Source organism: Berghia stephanieae, chromosome 1, assembly GCF_034508935.2.
Source record: "Berghia stephanieae isolate SIO BIC M18660-M18661 chromosome 1, UCSD_Bste_1.3, whole genome shotgun sequence".
In the NCBI taxonomy this organism is placed as follows: Eukaryota; Metazoa; Mollusca; class Gastropoda; order Nudibranchia; family Aeolidiidae; genus Berghia; species Berghia stephanieae.
In genome coordinates this window covers 90,502,005-90,522,820 of record NC_088360.1, presented here as the reverse complement: position 1 = coordinate 90,522,820, position 20,816 = coordinate 90,502,005, and the positions used below count along the sequence as shown (strand labels likewise).

Below are 20,816 nucleotides of genomic sequence, written 5' to 3'. Positions count from 1 at the left end.
GAATAAATAATCAAGTATTTATGAATCAACAAAAATTTAAAAATGAACTTAAAATCAAATTTGAAGACCACCAACCTGCATTCCACAAAGTCGGACACCAAGAGTGCTTGAAGTAGTCTCTGCACATTTCTTGGTTTGATTCTCTACTTTATATGGACGAGCCTCATCACCGTGTAGACGTGATCCAATTTTGAGATCTAAGATACATGGGTTTTTGAAGTCAGCCACCACATTTTTCAGTAAAATACAACCTGAATAACTGATTTAAGGAAATAAGTGCAATGACTTAAGATAACTTCATATATCGGGTGTTGAGAAAAATGTGAAAAATTTAGAAGCCTGCAGATGCCAGACTAAAAATGATATGTCTGAAATTTTACAACAATCAAAGCCAATTATTCAAATTTGTGTATAAATTTTCCAAAAAAATATATTGACAAATTTAAATTCCGCAATTGTTTTCATAACCACACTGCAAAAGTGCCATATTGAAGATTTTGGACGTAATTCTCAAATTTTGATGTGATCTTTCAACCCCTTGTTTCACTTTATGACTGATCCGTAGATTCTTTCCCCACGATCCAATTGGTTTTCTAATGCATTTTGAATCGACTCTTTAACTCTGTGTGTAAAACGTTGCACCACCCTTATAATCCATCAATGACCAAATGCTGTAGTCCGTGGGATTCAATTCAGGGTATATTGGAGGCAATTCATCTTTGGAAATAAATCGAATATGGTTTCTGCTCCTACTGAAAATTATGTAGTATTGTTAGAAGCAAAAAACTTATTCCAGACTTTGTCCCTATTGATCATTTGTTTTCATTCAGACGCGGCGGCTTCTTCACTGCACTGTTTAAACATGACGCAAATTTAGGAATCTTTTGATATCATGTTTTTAATATGAGTTTGGAATAGCTGGCATAGTTTCAAAACCAATACAGCATTTTTACTAAACTTGGCAAGAATTAACTTAAGGTTTTGTTATTCCTCTTGTAAATTTTTCCAGTATTTTTTTTTCTCGCACCCTATAACAGGAAAAGAGAATGTTACAAAGTAAACTGAAAAGATATAAAAACACAACAATTCAATAGAAATAATGTCATATTTTTGGTTGCCCTTGGGTTTATGAGTTAGTTTTAATTCAATTATAAGCCCATATTGTGAGCTTTTAATCTATTTTTAAATGCACTGTGGTAAGTAAACAAACAATAAATGTGACTTTAAAAAATTTTACTCCTGAATGTGTTGATAACAACTCAGTTTTTTTTACACAAATCAACTTCAAGTAAAAAAAAACTAAACAAAACTGAATGAAATAAAGCTTTTGGTTATTGATTTAAAGAAACATTTAAAAAATGTAAACTGTTCTTAGCAGTGAAAATCAAATTATGTTGTCCTTCCACTGACAACATAACACGCAGGGTAGTTGCAAGTCAAATAAATTGCCACCATGGTTTAATAGTCAGTGGAACATTATAGTGTCCTCGGCCACAGAATGTATAACCATATGTCAAAATGGAAGATCTTATTGTGCTTTCACATTACATATCTACTAGATTTCTGTTCTTTTCAATGACAAGAATTAGAAAATTATCCCTTAGATATAAATTTTGAAATGTCTCTCACAGTTACTATGACTGAAATGATATTGGAAAACAGCCAAGTATTAACCAAGTCCTGACTTTGTTTTAGCGGGGAAGCAACTTAAGACCTATAATATTAAAGTAACACCATTTTCTTGTAAAATTAAATTTTGATTTCAAAAGGATACGAAAACTGTTGTGTCGGTGTTTTCCTTTCCTCATCTTGTCCAGCAGCCTTTTGTGGTTTTTCAGGCTCCAGGGATTGAGACTGGGAGTCTGCAAAGCTTCAGTATTGTCTTTGGAGTTTATTAATACAGGGTTGTCACTGGGTAAGGAACACATCTCGTAGCTCCCACTTCGCAAAACTCGAATGACACAACTAAATTTAAAAAAAAACAAATAAAACAAAAATAACCCAAACAATCAAGAGCATTTCTTACTTTAGTGAATAATATAACCAATACGCCCTAACCAAAATTTGTTTCAGATGAAAGTGAAAAATACTTTATATATAGAATGAATATTGATGTTGCCATAAAGACATCACAATACCAAGCAACAACTTCCAGGAAATTGACCAGGATAGTTGGTGGGGAAAAAGGAGAAGTGAAAGTAATGCATTGGAGAGCAGGCTAGATCTAAAACCTTAAGATACATTAGAGCAATAATTTCTATTCATTTTATGCTTCCTATTTAGCGTTTGAACAAGATATGAAGTGAGTAGAAAAGTGCCAGAAGACAATAGAGAATAAAAAAAATTTTTCGCGGTGGTGGTGGGGTTTGAACCTGCGACCTTATTGGTACGACAACTCCGCCTGGCAGGTGAGAGCGTGGCTCTACCGTGTGAGCTATCCACGAACACAAAAATATTCGTTTCAAACCCAAAGTCATTTCTAGATCCCTCTCTCACCCACTTCTTGAGATCGCCGATTCGTTCACCACCATCGCGAAGTAATTTTGACCAGCAGTTAAGCCCAATAGCCAATATTCTCATCACAAACATATAACATAGAAACGATTGAGACATTGAGTATGCTCCGGTGTATGGGGTGAATTTTTAATTCAGGAAAGTGAGTGGAGCAGGCACTTATGTTGGTAACAACAAGATATGAAGTGAGTAGAAAAGTGCCAGAAGACAATAGAGAATAAAAAAAATTTTTTCTATGTTATATGTTTGTGATGAGAATATTGGCTATTGGGCTTAACTGCTGGTCAAAATTACTTCGCGATGGTGGTGAACGAATCGGCGATCTCAAGAAGTGGGTGAGAGAGGGATCTAGAAATGACTTTGGGGTTTTAAACGAATATTTTTGTGTTCGTGGATAGCTCACACGGTAGAGCCACGCTCTCACCTGCCAGGCGGAGTTGTCGTACCAATAAGGTCGCAGGTTCAAACCCCACCACCACCGCGAAAAAAAAATAATTTTTTTATTCTCTATTGTCTTCTGGCACTTTTCTACTCACTTCATATCTTGTTGTTACCAACATAAGTGCCTGCTCCACTCACTTTCCTGAATTAAAAATTCACCCCATACACCGGAGCATACTCAATGTCTCAATCGTTTCTATGTTATATGTTTGTGATGAGAATATTGGCTATTGGGCTTAACTGCTGGTCAAAATTACTTCGCGATGGTGGTGAACGAATCGGCGATCTCAAGAAGTGGGTGAGAGAGGGATCTAGAAATGACTTTGGGTTTGAAACGAATATTTTTGTGTTCGTGGATAGCTCACACGGTAGAGCCACGCTCTCACCTGCCAGGCGGAGTTGTCGTACCAATAAGGTCGCAAGTTCAAACCCCACCACCACCGCGAAAAATTTTTTTTATTCTCTATTGTCTTCTGGCACTTTTCTACTCACTTCATATCTTGTTGTTACCAACATAAGTGCCTGCTCCACTCACTTTCCTGAATTAAAAATTCACCCCATACACCGGAGCATACTCAATGTCTCAATCGTTTCTATGTTATATGTTTGTGATGAGAATATTGGCTATTGGGCTTAACTGCTGGTCAAAATTACTTCGCGATGGTGGTGAACGAATCGGCGATCTCAAGAAGTGGGTGAGAGAGGGATCTAGAAATGACTTTGGGTTTGAAACGAATATTTTTGTGTTCGTGGATAGCTCACACGGTAGAGCCACGCTCTCACCTGCCAGGCGGAGTTGTCGTACCAATAAGGTCGCAGGTTCAAACCCCACCACCACCGCGAAAAAAAAAAAAAATTTTTTTATTCTCTATTGTCTTCTGGCACTTTTCTACTCACTTCATATCTTGTTGTTACCAACATAAGTGCCTGCTCCACTCACTTTCCTATTTAGCGTTTGAGAGACAAGGGGTCGTGCATTTCAGGAGATCTATTCATTTCTCATTCAATTAAAAGTTTATTCTTAAATGACAAATACAAGCCATCAATTCAGTTTCGTTTTGTCGAAAGTATTTTTTTTGAAGGCCCAAAAACATAAACTAAATAAAATATGTTACTGCCCATATCTCAAAACAGCACATCATATATATATATATATATATATATATATATATATATATATATATATATATATATATATATATATATATATATATATTTATATATATATATATATATAATGAGTTATTATAACCAGCAATCTCTCAGACACATGTGTCCCAAACATATGACAATTGGGATTCTTCAGCTTCGATTGGAACATACCGGCTTTGATCCCCGACATCAGATGCAATATTGATTGTTGTCGACGGGTAACCACTCCCAAGCTTGGATACATCCAAAGTGGTTGTGTCTTCCCAACCAATGTTTCCCTGTTGGAGGGAACACTGACACAGATCTTCATTGGAATCGTCTTTCACACAGAGCCCGTACAATTGGAGGTAGCCATCTTTCTCTGCCAGACCCACTTCTAATTCTCCTGTAAAGAATTTTTTAAAAATCAAAAAATCAAAACCAAAATCAAAACATGAACAAGTTTCTAGAAATTAAAATAATCCAAAAATATGTGGACATATCACTTTTTATTCATATTTCTGAAACTGAAACTGAATGAATGAGTGAATGAATTCAAAACATACCGTATTATCCATCCTAAACCACACATACAATGCATGAAATACATACATTTAATTAAAAAAAAAAAAACAATACAAAAGAAGAGTCACGACAATCCTTCATTGTCTGTTCATGCTTGTCTTCAAATCTCAGGGGAGACAATCAAACACAAAAAGATTAATTTGTAAAACATACCCAAATTGTAAAAAGTACGCAAATTTTTATTTTTTGTTGTTTTTGTGCTAGTTATAAAAAATACATTACATTAGCAATTTATTATTTTTAAAAAAATGTTTTATCGTCTAACTGTATTCAAAATAAATTGACAAACTTTAACAAATCTAAAGTCATAATAATATTATCTGAATAAAGCATTTTTTTTCACTGTATATACGATGTTAGTATACACATACTTCTAAACGCACATTCTAGTGCCTAAAAATTAAGTGCAGATGTCCAGTTGGAGGAATAATGAGATATCGCATGTTTGTATTTGCACCATTAGAGGTTCATCATTGCCAATCTCCCGATATGGAAATATTTGCTCTGTCATGCTTTATAAATTTAAAATTTATGTTTGGCTAGTGCTGGGGTGAAGAAACCAATAATACATAGGAATAAAAAATCAATTCAATGATAGAACAGACATACAAAAAAGGGAGGGAGGGAGGGAGGGAGGGAGAGAGAGAGAGAGAGAGAGAGAGAGAGAGAGAGAGAGAGAGAGAGGGAGAGAGAGAGAGAGAGAGAGAGAGAGAGAGAGAGAGAGAGAGAGAGAGAGAGAGAGAGAGAGAGAGAGAGAGATGTTTTTGTATGTTTTTAAGGGTTTTACGACGCAGTAACACATTTAGGCCATATCAGCGCCAGTAAAAAGGTAGATAATGTGATAGCCAAAAAAATTATAGAATTACAATTAAAACACCCAAGAAAACGTAAGACAAAGGGGAACTGACTCAAATAGAGAAAAGACGTAGATTCCAAGAGCAGACCATCTATATGCTTAGTTTAATATCTCCTAAAAATCTCATCCAGATACCAGCACAGGTAAGAGGAATACATTCAAATGTTTATAAGATATGTTGAAAACAAATAATAGGACTTTCTTTACAAAACAAAGAGATGATTTACAAGGAAAAAAAATATTATCTCCCAAAATTAACGCTATAAATTTGACTGTTTCCCTCTCAGCCAAGAATTTTGGCAAGGGCCAGGACAAACACAAGTAATCCCATTCCAAGACAAAAAAAAAAAAAAGAGAGAGAGAGAGAGAGAGAGAGAGAGAGAGAGAGAGAGAGAGAGAGAGAGAGAGAGAGAGAGAGAGAGAGAGAGAGAGAGAGAGAGAGAGAGAGAGTGAGAGAGAGAGAGCAAATCAGAAAACAGATATAGGGGGATAGAAAACATAACAAGTGTCTTCCTGCCCACCATGTGGAAGAGGGAAACCATGTGAAATAGACTATAAAATGGTTCAAGAAATAACAAGGCGACTATGTATCATTATATAATAATTCAATGTTTGTTTTCCCACTGAAAGATGGGACATGATGAGAATCATGATGGAAGTAGTCAGAGTATTTTTAATTGGCGATTATTGCCATGTAGGAAGCATGGCAGACAATTATGCTCAAATGACATACAGCATATATCAAATCAAACATCAATAAAATTGAAAATAATATTTAAAAAAAAGAAAATAAATAGAAAACATACAGCATATATCAATTCAAACATCAATAAAATTGAAAATAATATAAAAAAAGATAATAAATAGAAAAGCAACAGTAAATAAGAAACTGTTGACAATGCAAAACGATAAAATGAATAATAATTGTGCCAATTACATGCAGTTTGGTTCCGTCCCTCATTTGGTTTTTCTTATACTAAATCTTCATCGTATTCATCTGTGTCTACGAACTAAATTATAGGGTAACAAAGCAATAATAAAAATTACCCGAAAATTGAATGGGAGGGAAATAATAAATTGAAAAATCTGCAAGATCTGTTAGACACAGGATTGTTTCTTATCAACTCATTTTATGCTTCTTATTTATTTTTTTGCTCATTTCCTTATAATGTCTCATTTCATTCATAAACAACCTGACTAACCTTAACCAAGCAAATCTGGCGATGAATATTTAAAACTTAAAAAATGCATATTTCATACGATAAAATATTTCTTTCTTTTTTCTTTTTAATACATATTAAATGACAACAAAATTTTGTGTCACATGTCTCATACAAACCGAATAGGACCATGGTATATTTAAGGGCTTGACAAATAGTTTTATCATTCATTTAATGTACAAACCATGCTTGTCATCAAGTTGACAATAAAAGAGATTGATGGCATAATGGTGGGTGTTTATTGAGGTCTTACTCTTACTGTACAATTGTTTATGTATTGAAAAAATTGTATATTGTGAATTTTAACCAGTAAAAACCGGATTCAGATAGTAATTGCAGTTATCTGATGACTGTCAGTCTTGATCAATGCTAACAGGTTCATAACCCTTTGCTGACTTTGACATTTTGATGTTAACTATTGTTGACTAATCAACAACAACAACAACAACAACAACAACAACAACAACAACAACAACGTCAGTGTTGTGTGAATATAAGTGAGTGCAAAATAAATGAGTGCTGATAACTTGTAGGTTTAATAAAAATCACAAAAACATCAACAGCACAACTGTAATAACCTCTGCAATAAAATCATCACAATCATCAACATCAACAACAATCACAAAATTAATATTACAGATAATAATAATAATAAAAATGATAATAATAATAATAATAATAATAATAATAATAATAAATAATAATAATAATAATAATATTAATAATAATAATAATAATAATAATAATAATAATAATAATAATAATAATAATAATAATAATAATAATATATATAATAATAAATAAAAAAATATTTTTAAAAAACAAAATAATAATAATAATAGGAAAACAACAATACGGTCCAAGTCACTCCATTGGGAGAGCAGCATTACTTAGAGATCCTTCCAATTAACCAATTCCATCGATGACCCCCAAAATTGATAAACCCTAACAGAATTAAATACATGTCTTTTGTGGTATAACTATAATAAAAGACATACACGACCTCCTTTCAGTTTGGGTGTTGTTTCCATCATCCATAATCTCTCTTTTTTTTAAGTTAGGAAAAAATGATAATAAAATCAATAAGTGAGATCCCCCGCCCCCGGATATTTCGAAACGTACACCTGGAACTCGACCCAAGTCCAAATGGACATGCCTTATTTCTTTATCTATCTTGAATGAAACGTTCTTGAAATCGCAATACTCACCTCTATACTCAGCTGTAAATTCTCTCAAGCACTCGGGGAGGGTCTGATAGACAAAATGCTCTCTGGTTATCAGGGGTTTACAAACAGTGGACTCGTCATATCTCAGCATGGAAGACTGCCCTGCTACTTGGTGGTCAAACGGGGCCAAGAGGTGCGCCCCTGCCGGTGGGGGCCAGTTCATATCATAGGGCCCTGGACGGCTGGCCCAACCAGCAAACTTCAGGTAGCTGAATGGGTGGTGGATGGGGCAGAAGGTCTTTGGTCGCGGTGGCTTTACCGCGAAGCATTGACTTCTTACAGTCTGGAAAGAAAGGAGTGAAATGGACGTGTTTAAAAATGTCATCATTGTCTGGTATCATATAAAGTGTCAGACCTGTCAAAACAAAATATTCTGTATACTTGAAGGAACAAGGGGGTGCCAATAACTCAGTCGGTACAGCACTCGCTTCACACGTAAAGGGACCTCGATTGAGCTCGGATGAAGACAAGATATTTTTTTCTGACCTTCCTCCCTTGTTCACCCAACAGTGATTGAGTAGCTAGGTCTGCTATATTTGGCGGAAAGTACTACCAAAAGCACTTGCTATTGTCCATTTCAGGCTATAGAAACTAGGATAAACTCCAGCTCCACGGCTTTAAAGGAAAATACTTCTGGACAAAACAAAATCGAGTTTAAAGAAAAAAATTGTAAAACACTGAAACGTATAATTTTCAGCATTATCTATTATCTAAACTATCACCTTAAAATAGTTCAGAACTGAGTTCAATTTGAAGCCAGGAAAAAATCATAATCATAAACATATCAAACTTCTATCAACTTTCCCCCCAATTATAATAATAATAATGATAATACATGACATTTATAACGCGCATTTTCATCACTGGGTGATGCTCAATGCGCGAAGATACACACACACACACACACACACACATGTACAAAAGACGGGATTTGGCAGCCCTGTTATAAAACCAATTGTAAAATTTAAATGTCCTCATTGCCTTGAATGCGTACATTGTCTTACATTATGTATTTTATTTGTTAAAAGGGAACAAAGGTAATTTCATTACTAATCTCTGAATGAACATGTCAATTAAATGTAAATATGTAAATAATTCAGAGGCTTTGATAAAATTCTTAAGACCCGCTTGAGAAAAAAAAAACCCTCCAAAAAACAAACAAAACAAAAAACAAACACACAAAAGAAGAGAAAACACACTCACACACACACAAACACACACACAAAACCAACAAACAAAACAACATATTTATACAACTCTGCTGTACAATGGTGTTTTATTTTGGCCAGATTAATTTCACATTCGATGAGATTAAAATGAAACCATAGCTCGCTAAAAACTATCCCATTTTCTTCCTTTTTACTGGCGTTCATATGACCTTAATGTGTTGCAAGTGCCGTAAAACCCTTAAAAACTTAAAAAACAAAACTAAGTCTCCTTAAGGTCTAATTTAAGTTTTCTGACCAAAAAAAAAAAAAAAAAACAAAAAAAAAAAAGAGACAAAAATGAACAATAAAAAAAAAATAATTATAATTAAATTATTGGTCACGTAACATAACTTCTTAATGGACTGGAAAAGTCGTTACATCTATTTGACATTCAAACTGAGTAGAGCACTCAACAGACATTAAGCTTGAAGGTGATTAATATTTGAATGTTCATAGACATCATAAATGTCAGTAGATAGAAATTATAACAATAACAATAATAATTTGTTCTCCGTAGTAGGGAAAAAGGAAAAGAAAAGATAATAGAAAAATACACCAAAACAAACCATCAAAATCAAGAAATGTTTAATCTACTCCGAGGGATTAAACATGTTTCCTTACGCTGACGACTCGCACGCACGCACAAGCACACACAAGCACAAACCAAACACACACACACACACACAAACACATACACGCATTACCCCACATACACACCAGTGCGTGCGTTTAGACACAAATTTAAAAAATAGAAAGAAAAAACAACAAAACCAAAAAAAAACAAAACAACAACAACAAAAAAACTACCCAAAAAAAAAGAAAACAACAAAAAACAACCCCCTTCCCCCCCCCCCCCCCCCCCCCCCCAAAAAAAAAAAAATAAATCCAACAAAACAAAAAGGGAAAAAAACCCCACTACAATCCTCAACAGAATCTCATAACTAATTGACTAATACTCTCTCTCTCTCTCTCTCTCTCTCTCTCTCTCTCTCTCTCTCTCTCTCTCTCTCTCTCTTTCAAGCACATCTACAAGAGCACCTCCAAACATTGATGAGGTTTAACAGTGATTGAATGGATTTTCAAATTTACCTGAAATTGCGGCAATTAGCAAATTCGCATCCGTAATCTAAACAAAGCCCACTTCAAAACATAATCAATTAATCATCCCATTGAATCACGTAAATAGCATATTGACGTTGCTTAAATTGGCGAAGAGGTTGTTATCATTTTCGGCGGTTAAAGACAATAAATAAATGCGATACGTTCAGGCTATTTATTTTTCAAGCAATCATGGTTAAACTCTCCTTTGTCTTCTTCGGGAATCACATAGAAGGAAACCTAATATAAGCATATAACCTTAGTACATTAATTATAATACAGGGTGTCCACAAAGTCTGGGGACATGTACTTCCCCATCTATTTATATTTATTCATTTATGCTATAGATTGTGGAGATTTGTCTGAATGATGCTTTTCTTCACTGAGGAAGAGGTCGTGTATAGTTAAAATACTATTCAATTACATCTCAATCGAATAAGATAAGAGTTTTTAAAGAGGAATTTGTACTATTACCATGTACCCAGACTTGATGGACACCCTGTATAACAATACCCATATGATTTGTTATATTGTATAAAACATTTACTATCTCTCAGGGAAACTTAAAAAGATAAAATCTACAAGATTCTTAGAATCGGTTTACTGTACACCACTAGATGCAACAACACCGAAATCAGTCATAAAGGCAGATTCACTGAAAATAACCGAAATTAAATATTAAAAAATAAGAAAAATGAAAGAATACAAACAAAAAACAAAACAAAAATAGTATTCTATTAATGGAATCACACATCGGGAAAAACAGAAGACGAAATGTCAAGCAGCTTTGATTAGCAAATACCAGCACAGTGTCACACCCACCTCGTTACCAAAACACTTCATCCAGAGAATCAAAAACCGTCTGATGAGCAAAATGACGAATAATGTAACAGTAAAATAGTGGTAATAGTAATAGTAACATAACACCTGCAATATAAGGGAGATTGCACCTTTGCACGCTCTAGAACACGATCCATTCGAGTATAAGGAGAAGAAATGTAGCATGTGTGTATGTATCTATACATCACCGATCACGGGTATCTATCTATCTCATGCCTTCTTACGCCCTAGTGTTGACATAACTTGGGTACCTGAGGTGGGGAAATGGCAGACGATATTGAAATCAGCCACAAAGATAGATAGAGCAATCAATGTCTGTCTGCAAAACGGATAAAAACAAGTAGCTATTACAAAAACAAAAATTATTTCCACATCGTTGGCGCACAGCAGCTTATAATATAATGGGTATTACAATGAAAACCAAATAAAGAAGCCAATGATATTTTTATCCTTTCAATGTCAATGCTACAAAATGTTATATTTGATATATCACCCATTATCGCAAAACAGTAACATGATGGGATGAACAATATACTAATTGATCAAACCAAAGCTAAATTGATCAAAAATAGGAAATCTTGGTTTCTAGCACTCCAAAGTACTATATATTTATTTATCCATTCACCTCAATAAAACATGAAAACTTGACCCAAGTCTGATAGTTTTGATTATAAATTCAATTTTTACCACATTAAACACCCCGAAATAATGCCGTCTGGAGGTGATTGGTTACACAATATAAAACGCGAAACGTAGGTGAGTTTAGAGTGATCCGAGTGACTGGTGAGTAAGAAGAGAAATACTCGAATTTCGCAATTTACACGTTCTCAAAACAAAGAACACCTGACAGTCAACAAAACCAAATATAAAAAAACACACACAAAAAAGAAGTAAAACAAAAAAACAAAAACAACAAAAAAAAATACAAAAATCTAAAAAAAACAACAAACATACACGAAAAGAAAAGAAAACAACATAAAAACTAACAAAAAAAAAAAAAAAAAAAAAAAAAAAAAAAAGAAATACCCCCACCCCCCAAAACAAAAAAACAGAAACAAAACAAAACCTAAAAAAGAACAAAAACAAAACAAAACAAAAACAAAACATACCAAACAAAAGCAAAACAAAGACAAATCTGTATGCAATTGGAAATAACTAACATTTATAGGGAACGTCGGTCACGAAGCTATAGTGTATTACTGAATATTGATAGCCCTATAAGAAGCAAAACAACGCGGATGAATAAGTGTGAGTAACCAGAGCGCTTAGCAAGAATAGAACAACGCATAATATTAATATTCGCCGTTAATACAAACACATACGCACGCGCGTACACACATAGACAGTATATCCACACACAACACACACACACACACACACACACACACACACACACACAGATATAAAAACAACATATTTAAAAAAAAATAGATAAAAACAAAAGTAAACATTTTTTAAATGAAAGAGATGAAGAAAGAAAAAAGGTCGTAGACCACAATTATTTGGCGTCCACCTTTAGATAACTCAGTGCCGTTTTCTAGCCAGGACGACGAATTGATCTAATCAGTAAATCGGAGAAAATCTGACTTTTCTTTCTCTTCATTTTCATTTGAATAATAATATCTACTTTCACTCTAAACCAACACAATATTCATACTACAATATTATATGAAGAATTTGTTCTATCGTCAACATATTATTTCAAAGACTTATTAAGTTTTAATTTTAATCCAAGGGTTACCAACCAAATACATCGCCCCATTAAGAAAACCGTTTTGATCGACCCCAATGTGTCAAAAGCCATAAATGTAAGGATATTTTAAAAAAACGATAAAATCGTATCGATCAATGACAATCAAATCCCAACATGACAGACTGAAAAGGTAAGTAATTATATGTTAAGCAGGAGAAAAGGGAGCATATGAGTATTTAAATCACCGTGTGGTTCATGCTACACAAAGCAACATAGCCAATTCTTCAAGACGTGCTCTAATGACCTACTCCAGTACCCAAGAGCTCTTTCTAATGGTTATTTCAGGTGATTCTTTGGCATTTCTCCGTACACGAACAAAACGCCATTTTCATGTTAGGCGGGAATTGTTCACTTCAAATATCAAAGAATTAAGACAATCCCCGACTAGTCAGTAAATGGTAACTATTTCTGAAGTATTAGGTTTCATGTTTTATTTGACTAGTTGGGGAACGTCTTGATTCATCGCTGGTTGAAGTTAACAAAATATTTATAAAATAATTTTGACCAAATCTTTTTTTAGAAAGCGTTTTGTTCAGGCACGGTGGATTCTCCTCCTGACACGGTGCGTTCAGTACTCATACTCAAAATAAGGTCATTACAACTTTTTTTTGTCTTTTAAAATCCGGAACAGAAAAACAAATGTCAGCCGACGACGCCTTATTGAACAGGTCAGAGTGATCCTCGCCATGATATCCCAATGGTATTCTGATCTTTAATCAAATACCATATTTGACACGACATTAAAGCAGAAAAATACATATCATCAGCATGTATTGAATTGACAAGAGAACAGAAAAACAAAACAAAACAAAAAAAAATCACAAAAAAACACACACAAAACAAACAACAATAAACAAGCAATGTCATAACAAACTATTTTTAAAAAAATGAAAAAGAGAACAAAAACTTAATATTTTCATTGGTTTAGTCAACGTGGTCAAATTAATTAAATACGCAGGTATTTGAAAGAATGTAACTAACACGAAATATTACAAAATAAATAAATAAAATAAAATACAAGAAAGAAAATATATATCTAAAAAATAAAAGTAATACACAGCAGATTACTCAAATTACACGCATCATATTATAACAGGTAGATTATACAGCAATTGATATGTCGGTATAAGGTTTTACGTTTTAATAATATACAGTGCACTCTGGATACGTCGACGTTGCCTAAGTCGATTTTTACCCAAGTCGATTTTTTTTCTTGGTCCCTCCCCCTTCTTCCTATATAACATTAGTAAAAAAAAAATGAACTCCACATAAGTCGATGTCGCTTAAGTCGATGTTCTTATCACTCATGACTACAATAAAATCACAAATAAACAAGTATTTTCATTGGTTAAAAAAGCTACCAGTAAGAATTTTCAGTGGTTAAGAATATCCGCGAACGATTGGCGCATATCGATGTGATGTAGGTGCTTTTCCTGACGTCCGTGATCAATGTACATAAGCAGTATTGAACAACTTTAATTTCTCCATCTCAAATTTTACATTGTCGCAACTTCAAGTTCAAGATTTTTTTTTTTTTTGGTTCTAATCCCAGGCCATCCTATGTAATGGCCCTCTTAATTAGTATCAATTTTATCAAGAATTCAAGTCAAGTCTACAACTACAATGGCAAACCTATCGCGGAAAAGGAAGATTCGATGCATTTGGAAAGTTTGGCATGTGACAGAAAATCATCGCATAGGAAATTGGCATACCAGCTATTTCTGTCTCGACGATTTACAAGAAACATGACCTTGACCTAGAGGCTCCTACCCTTCCGCTTTTCGCGGAATAATTTCACTTAATTGGTATACATTCCACATTCAAGGCAAAAATTCCGCTTTTCACCTTCCCAATCGAGGAAAATGAAAAAAAAAAAAATCTCTAGTGAAAAAAAAGTGAGCTATGGCTTGTTTCGTCAGCACCTCCTATGGTCAATCAACACACATTTTGTGTGTCTGATTAGTCCCTTCAAAGTGTGTGCTGCTGATGTCGGATAATATTATATGTTTGGGAGGGGGGTTGACCGAAGTAATATTATTATTGTGACTCCAATTCGTGAGGTCAATGACCTTGGTAATATTATATGTTGGCTTCAATCGGTAATAATATTGAGTACGGTCAGCTTCTTTCCCTATTTAATTTTAGCCCCGTGTACGTGTGTGTGTGTGTGTGTACCGGCACGCGCGTTTGTTTGATTAGGTGTATGTGTGTGTGTGTGGGGGGGGGGGGGGGGGTCCTGACAAGGTCATGGTTAAATCCATCCATTCAATGCTCTGCTCTCAGACGGCCAGGACCTGTGTGTTCTCTATTATTATTTGACCCCATTCTTAGTCTTTACACAATCTGTACATTTTTACACATTTTATATTTTTAATCATTTGAGTACTTTTGGATTGTCTATTACATTTTCTGTTGCAAAGCATGTCATAGTCAATAATAGTAAGTTGATTCTGCTTTTTTTAAATCTCAAATTCCGATTTTTATGTATTCTGATTCCTCTATGGGGCTATTGGGGGTCGGAGCCTATGATGACCACTACAGAGACCGCGCGATATGAAGGGCCATACTTATTCTAGATTGGTTTGCTTTGTTCACATGCGTTTTTGCTCATTTGGTTACACTCCGGTTAAGTTGATTTTCGGATAAGTCGATTTTTTTCTCGGTTCCCCTGGGCATCGTCTTATCCGGAGTCCTCTGTAATATTACTCATGCTTGGATGGCACAGAATGGAATCCGTGAAACGCCCACGAATTCGATCCAAGAATCTATGTTGTTTACTAGGAGCGCTCTGATGTAATGGTGCAATACAGACAAGGGTCTATTATTAAAAGAACGAAGGCCGAATGCCACACGTAACAGAATAGCGGGAATATATAGAAATAACCAAAAATATTCTTTTATCCCCCCCCCCCCCCCGACTCTCTCTATCTCTCTCACTCTCCCTCTCACCCCCTCAAACAAAAAACAAAAAAACAACAAACATAAAACAAAAAAACAAAAAACAAAAAAAAACAAACAAACAAACAAAAAAAAAAAACAACAAACAAAAACAAACCCCCCTAAAAATATAAAGAAAAACCAAAAAACAAGCAAATAACACAGCAAGAAATCAAACAAACAAAAACAAATAGCAATCGTCACCAAATAAAAAGAAAAACAAGCAAAAAACAAAAAACAAAACAAAAACAATCAAACAAACACGTCCATCATTCAACAAAGAGGAACACGACCCGTCAGTTATTTAAACAGTGATTTTACAAGAGAGACGGACATTTATACATTTCGTCGGGGGGTGGGGGGGGGGGGGGGGGTGGAAGGGGATGAAAAGCATGACTATTGCAGATAAAAAGAGAGAAAATTTTGGACACGAGTTGAAAGAATGTAGATTTATTTCTTTAAAATCAGACTGACTCATAGAAATAGCAACGATGACAATGCTTTAAATAAATCATAACAAAACAAACAAACAAATACAAAGCAAAACAACCCAACAAAACAACTTCATTCAAACAGAATCTAAAGCCAAACGCATTTATTCTATGATAGTGTGCGCTTGCTTAGAAACTCACGACATTGCTATCCGGAAGTATAACGGACCCACACACGAAACTCTGTGTAACCTTAAAAGTTTATAGTCTGGTTAATACAATTTAGTGAGAATTACTCACAAACACGAATGGCAAAAAAAAAAAACAATAACAAAGAAACCCCTCATACCCACACTCTCTCTCACACACACACACACACACTTTCTCTCTCACACCGTGGCCTTCGTAAAGTTACATAACGATGGCTACGCTCACACACAGACACACACACACAAACACACACACACACACAAACACACACACACACACACACACACACACACACGAATCATTGGCAAGGATAGTAATAAAATGATATTTGCTTAATTCTCCTTGTAGACTGTGAATTTCATCATGACTACAAGACGTGCAGCTTTCAACGTACCCACACATGGTCTTATCTGAAGTGTAATAACTTCCAGGTAAAATAATTGATACTGTCACTACATGGCTACAAGGCTACATGCTGATCACATGCTTTCAATTCTAATTTCATTAAAGCTGTGATGCATTGAAACGCGGATGTCTTCTGCTTCTTATTCATTTTTTAAAGCGTATAAGTAATAGCTGCTTCACCCACTCATCGTGCCCATTAAAAGTGTGCTGAATGTCTTAAAATTGAGTGAATCCTTTTCTTCTTTGAAAAACGTCATGGTCAGAGTCGCATAATTCCACTAGGCTAGTGTCTCTTTGTTTAAAGGCATAGTACAAGTCAAAATAAAGTACTTAAGACCAAGGGGTTTTAGACACCCCCCCAAAAAAAAAAACAAAAACCACAAAAACAAAAACAAAAACAACCCCGAAAAACAAAACAAATGCAAAAAAATTACCAAAATAAATATATAACATAAAACAACAACCAAGATAATAAAAAAAAACAAACAATAAAAATATAAAAAAACACACACACAAAAAAAGCTAAAAACAAAAACAACCCTCCCCCTCAAAAAAATAATAAACAACACAAAAACAACAACAACAAAAAAAGGAGTCGATCGATTTTACGACAATCAGCACGCTGACTGATGGGCTGATGTATATGGATTAGCCGAACGTTACTTTTACTTTTAACTTAAAAAAAAAGAGAATTCCACAAAACAACTGTGCGTATTTATTTACGAGTGGGATTATTCACACTGTTGTGGTCTCGTTGTTGCGATGATAAAAAAAAAAAACAAAACAACCAAAAACAGTTCAAAACTTTATTGATACAATAACAAACACATCCATAATTTGACTCCGATTATCAGACGTGTGAAATAGTCAATGTAAAAAAACAACAAACTAAAAAAAATATTCCCAATCAATAAAAAATATCATAAAGCAAACCAACACAAATAAATAATAAATAAATAAATAAATAAATAAATAAAACAATAAACAAAACGATCAATCAATAGAATCAAATATTATATGACTTGAAAAAAGACGAATAAAAGAAAGACGAAAGAAAAATTGAGAGCAGAGAGAGAGAGAGAGAGAGAGAGAGAGAGAGAGAGAGAGAGAGAGAGAGATAATCATATTTCTGTTCTCAAAGGTATCTTCCCATCAAAACAATAATGGGTTTTAAAAAAAAACAGAGTAAAGAAGAAACATCAACCGAGAAGGAGCTCGATAAAACACAACACGACCGTCAATGGAAAGAGCTGAAAACTGAAAACAACTCCCTTTGTTTTTCTTACCACCCGTCTCGTCGCCATTCAAAACATTACGCCATTCCACTAAAACTACAGTAGAAAAGAATAACATAACAACCTCAGTCAAAACACTCGCATGACCTAAATACAGTTACGACTTCTCTTTATCTGCGACTGCTGGGAGAATGAAATCGAGCTGAACTATTTAATTATCGGGGTTTGTTGGGGCGTAATTCAAAATGTAATCACGAGTAGTGATTTGGTAACCTGACCGTTGATATAAATTTCATGGCTGACCAAATAATATAGTCCGTCTTGAGACACGTGTCGTACATCAAAGAAAGTGAAAATTATCCTCCGCTCGTATTTTTCCATTAATTATCCCCCCCCCCCCCCCACACACACACAACCCTCTACTTTTCCCAAAAATCGAACCGACCCCTCTCCTCTAGCTGAAAAAACCCCCAAACAAAACAAAAACACATTATAATTTCCTCGCTATGTAATGAAGGTAATATATCATCACCGTTGAGTCGAGACATAATGAAACGAAACGATTTTGATTATAGTAAGACGTCTTTAAGTCATTTTGGCTATTCACTGAGCTGTTAAATATTTATCATATAGGAACCCATTTCGAAAGACATACATTTACTTTACTTAAGTAAAGTGGGAATTTGAATTTCAATTCATTAAGTCCGTTGATGATGATGACGACGATGATGATGATGATGACAGTGGTGGCGATCATGATCATGATGATAATTTTCCACTATTCTTCTACTTCTGCAAAGTACAACACAGTTATCGATCACTTTATTTGTTGCAATTTGCTTATTGTATCTTTTGTTAGAAGGATACACAAACTACTTTGTATTTGAATGATGTAAAAGTATCGAACCAAAATTTAAACAAAAAAAGAAGAAAAGAAAGAAAATATAACCTTAAAAATGAAAGCAAGACAAACAGAAAGAAATAGAAAAACAAAAACAAAAACAAATGTATTTCTTTTAAATAATAAAAAATTAAAAACAAAACCAAAACCTCCCCCCCCCCCAAAAAAATAAAAATCAATAATCAAAACAATGATTCTTTTAAGATGATATACTTTATTGATTCTGAATGGAAATTATCATATTTCCAACGATTTGAGAAAATGACACATTGTTAGACTTCTACATCTATAATTCCAAACTTTTATGTTACAGTACAAGTTGTTTTGTTTATATCCGTGCGACTTTGTGGTTTAGTGGTATACCACTCGCTTTCGAAACTGTTGGTTCCTGGTTCGAGTCTCGCTCTAGGTGGCACACAAAGTTGAGTCCTTGGATGTCTTGGCCTACTTGATAAGTGTTGCTATTGGCTTGTGAAACATTGTAAGCGCTTTGAGCACATTTAGAGGATATTGTGCTATATAAAAAGCTCCAGTTTCCTTTTATTATTGACTGTGGAAATATTTGAGCACGAAAGGTCTCATGTGAGTTTCTTTTCCTTCCTTTCCTTCCTTCTTTATAAAAAATTATTGTTGTTAATATTATTATTATCATCATTATTATTATTATTATTATTATTATTATTATTATTATTATTATTATTATTATTATTATTATTATTATTATTATTATTATTATTATTATTATTATTATTATTATTATTATTATTATTATTATTATTATCTAATTATCTTTTTATTGAGCATTTATATCTTTATTTTTGTTCAGTCCTTTTACGATCCACAGTTTGAAACATCTAGGGATATGCTTGCAACAAATCCAGGGCATATCATAATAAACCAAAAATGGCCTGTTAAAAGTTTCGAAAAATTATTGTGAATACTCGTCAAAATGTTAACATTTTATTCTTCAAAACTTTGAAAGAAGCCAGCAGGAGTCTTTTGCCGAAGCGAAACAGTTGGATGGAACTACATTTTTTTGGTGTGAGAGACGGCATTTTATTTCTAATAAATCACCTCTATATAATTTTGTTAGGATTTTACTATTATGCATATCTTGTAAACATCTGAGTGTATCCATTTTGGCGGAGCCCCCCCCCCCCCCCTAGTGGTGTCAGTGTGAAACTTAACTCACTCAATCCTAGAGATTTTTGCTACTTTTCAAAATTGAAAAAAATGTATTAAAAATGAGCATGTGCATAGATATTTTTATTCAACTACTATTAACATGCACAAACTAAAAACATTAGCTTAGATACTACGCCTATAATTTGTCTTTAAAAAAAATGTAATAAACAGGCATGGGGTAAAAGTAACTCGGGTAAACTACATATGTAGTGGGTGTTAAGGGTTGAGTGAGTTAAATATGGTTTCAGACTTGCCACAAGGTTACTTTGCTCTTGCATCTACGTCTTATCTCCGTTGTGCTAGTCCCCCTTTGCTCGACTTTTTATGTGCCGCTTTGGCTAATCAAAGTCTTTTGACTTTTCTATATCTAATCTTCCACTTTAAATGGCGCTGAAATATCCTAAAAGTGTCGATAGCGAGAAACAAACATTTTATCTACATAACAACAAAACTAACAAATAATCAAACTAATATAAACACGTCGGATAAACCAGATGAACCGAAGAAGAAAACTTCATATTGGTATTGATAACATTTAAAGTTATGCCGACATTCGAACGTGACTGCGGTTGGAAAGATAACAAATTGCTAACACGTGCGTTTATTTACAAGTCAAATGTGGTGAATATAACTATAACTA

At 34.1% G+C, this 20,816-nt stretch overlaps 1 protein-coding gene across 4 annotated transcripts in view; it reads right to left on the bottom strand.

The window, feature by feature from the left end:
* LOC144961241 (inositol hexakisphosphate kinase 3-like) overlaps positions 1-20,816 on the bottom strand; it is a 54,246-nt gene that overhangs the window by 10,234 nt on the left and 23,196 nt on the right. For 2 of the 4 annotated variants that reach the window (XM_078894518.1, XM_078894513.1), the window contains 4 exons: positions 7,956-8,256; positions 4,279-4,492; positions 1,775-1,965; positions 76-251 (listed from right to left, as the gene is read on the bottom strand). In XM_078894518.1, the coding sequence (XP_078750644.1) occupies positions 76-251; positions 1,775-1,965; positions 4,279-4,492; positions 7,956-8,136 (762 nt within the window). In that variant the 5' untranslated portion in view covers positions 8,137-8,256. Of the gene's footprint in view, positions 1-75; positions 252-1,774; positions 1,966-4,278; positions 4,493-7,955; positions 8,257-11,101; positions 11,441-20,816 lie in introns of those variants that run through there. The other 2 variants (XM_078894507.1, XM_078894511.1) reach the window with 2 other exon arrangements.